The sequence below is a fragment of the Morone saxatilis genome, unplaced genomic scaffold (genome assembly GCF_004916995.1).
Source record: "Morone saxatilis isolate NCDOM2014 unplaced genomic scaffold, NCSU_SB_2.0 Contig22, whole genome shotgun sequence".
In the NCBI taxonomy this organism is placed as follows: Eukaryota; Metazoa; Chordata; class Actinopteri; family Moronidae; genus Morone; species Morone saxatilis.
The window spans coordinates 26,548,862-26,549,803 of record NW_023339785.1 but is presented as its reverse complement, the minus strand read 5'-3'; the positions used below and the strand labels follow the sequence as shown (position 1 = coordinate 26,549,803).

The window sequence follows — 942 nt, the reverse complement described above, 5'->3', positions numbered from 1 at the left end:
TCCAGCAGATGTTCTCAGAGGTCAGTAGCCATCGGCATTGTAGTAGTATATATTCACTGAAGAGAGAGAACACAAACACACAGGGTTCATTGTACAGAGCGCCCTCTGCTGGTGAGAAACACAACAAATAGACAGAAACAGGATCAGGTGAATGTGGACAGGAACCATGTTCTCATTATTATATTATCACTGTCATTTCCCTCTGCATATGGATATAAAGAACTGTACATAGTGAATTAGCCACAGAACCAGAGCGGGGCCAGAATGAGCCACAAAACCAGAGTGGGGCCCGAATGAGCCACAGAACCAGAGCGGGGCCCGAATGAGCCACAGAACCAGAGCGGGGCCCGAATGAGCCACAGAACCAGAGCGGGGCCCGAATGAGCCACAGAACCAGAGCAGGGTTATTTTACGCCTGTCTGCATTTTTCTCAGTATACCTTTGTACGATGGCACTCTTTCATTTACAGTATGGATAACAAGCTGTACAGTCGCCTTTAACATGAGTTTAACTTCCGGGACTGGAAGGGAGAAACAGGTTGTTACTTTATCTGTAACTAATCTGACTTTCAGAATAAAATCTGGTCTCTAATAAAAGCTCAAACATTTGACTTCCTGTTTCAGTGATGAAGGTGATGTTGAAGGTTGTGTTCGTACCTTCGATAAAGACGCGGAAGAGGCCGTTCTTCATGCAGGTCAGACCCGTCTTCAGTTCATTATCAGAGGAAAACGCCACAATGTCTTCATCATCATCTGAAACACATCATCATCTTCATCATCATCATCATCATCATCATCATCATCGCCTTTGTGTACAGTGCTCCTCCACCAGCAGTGACTTTCACTGTGTTTCTCTGATTGGTGGCTGTCTTTTAGGTGTGGTGGATTCCCGTTGATGAACCAGCTGTAAAACAATGGATCGGATCAATAAAGCTCAATATAG

General features: G+C 44.9%; 1 protein-coding gene across 1 annotated transcript in view; it reads right to left on the bottom strand.

The window, feature by feature from the left end:
• The window catches only part of LOC118334072 (sequestosome-1-like), a 1,370-nt gene continuing 428 nt past the window's right edge, over positions 1–942 (bottom strand). The window contains exons 2-3 of the mRNA XM_035669895.1: positions 657–752; positions 1–56 (exon numbers count right to left, since the gene is read on the bottom strand). Coding sequence (XP_035525788.1) covers positions 22–56; positions 657–752 — 131 coding nt within the window. The 3' untranslated portion in view covers positions 1–21. The remainder of the gene's footprint in view (positions 57–656; positions 753–942) is intronic.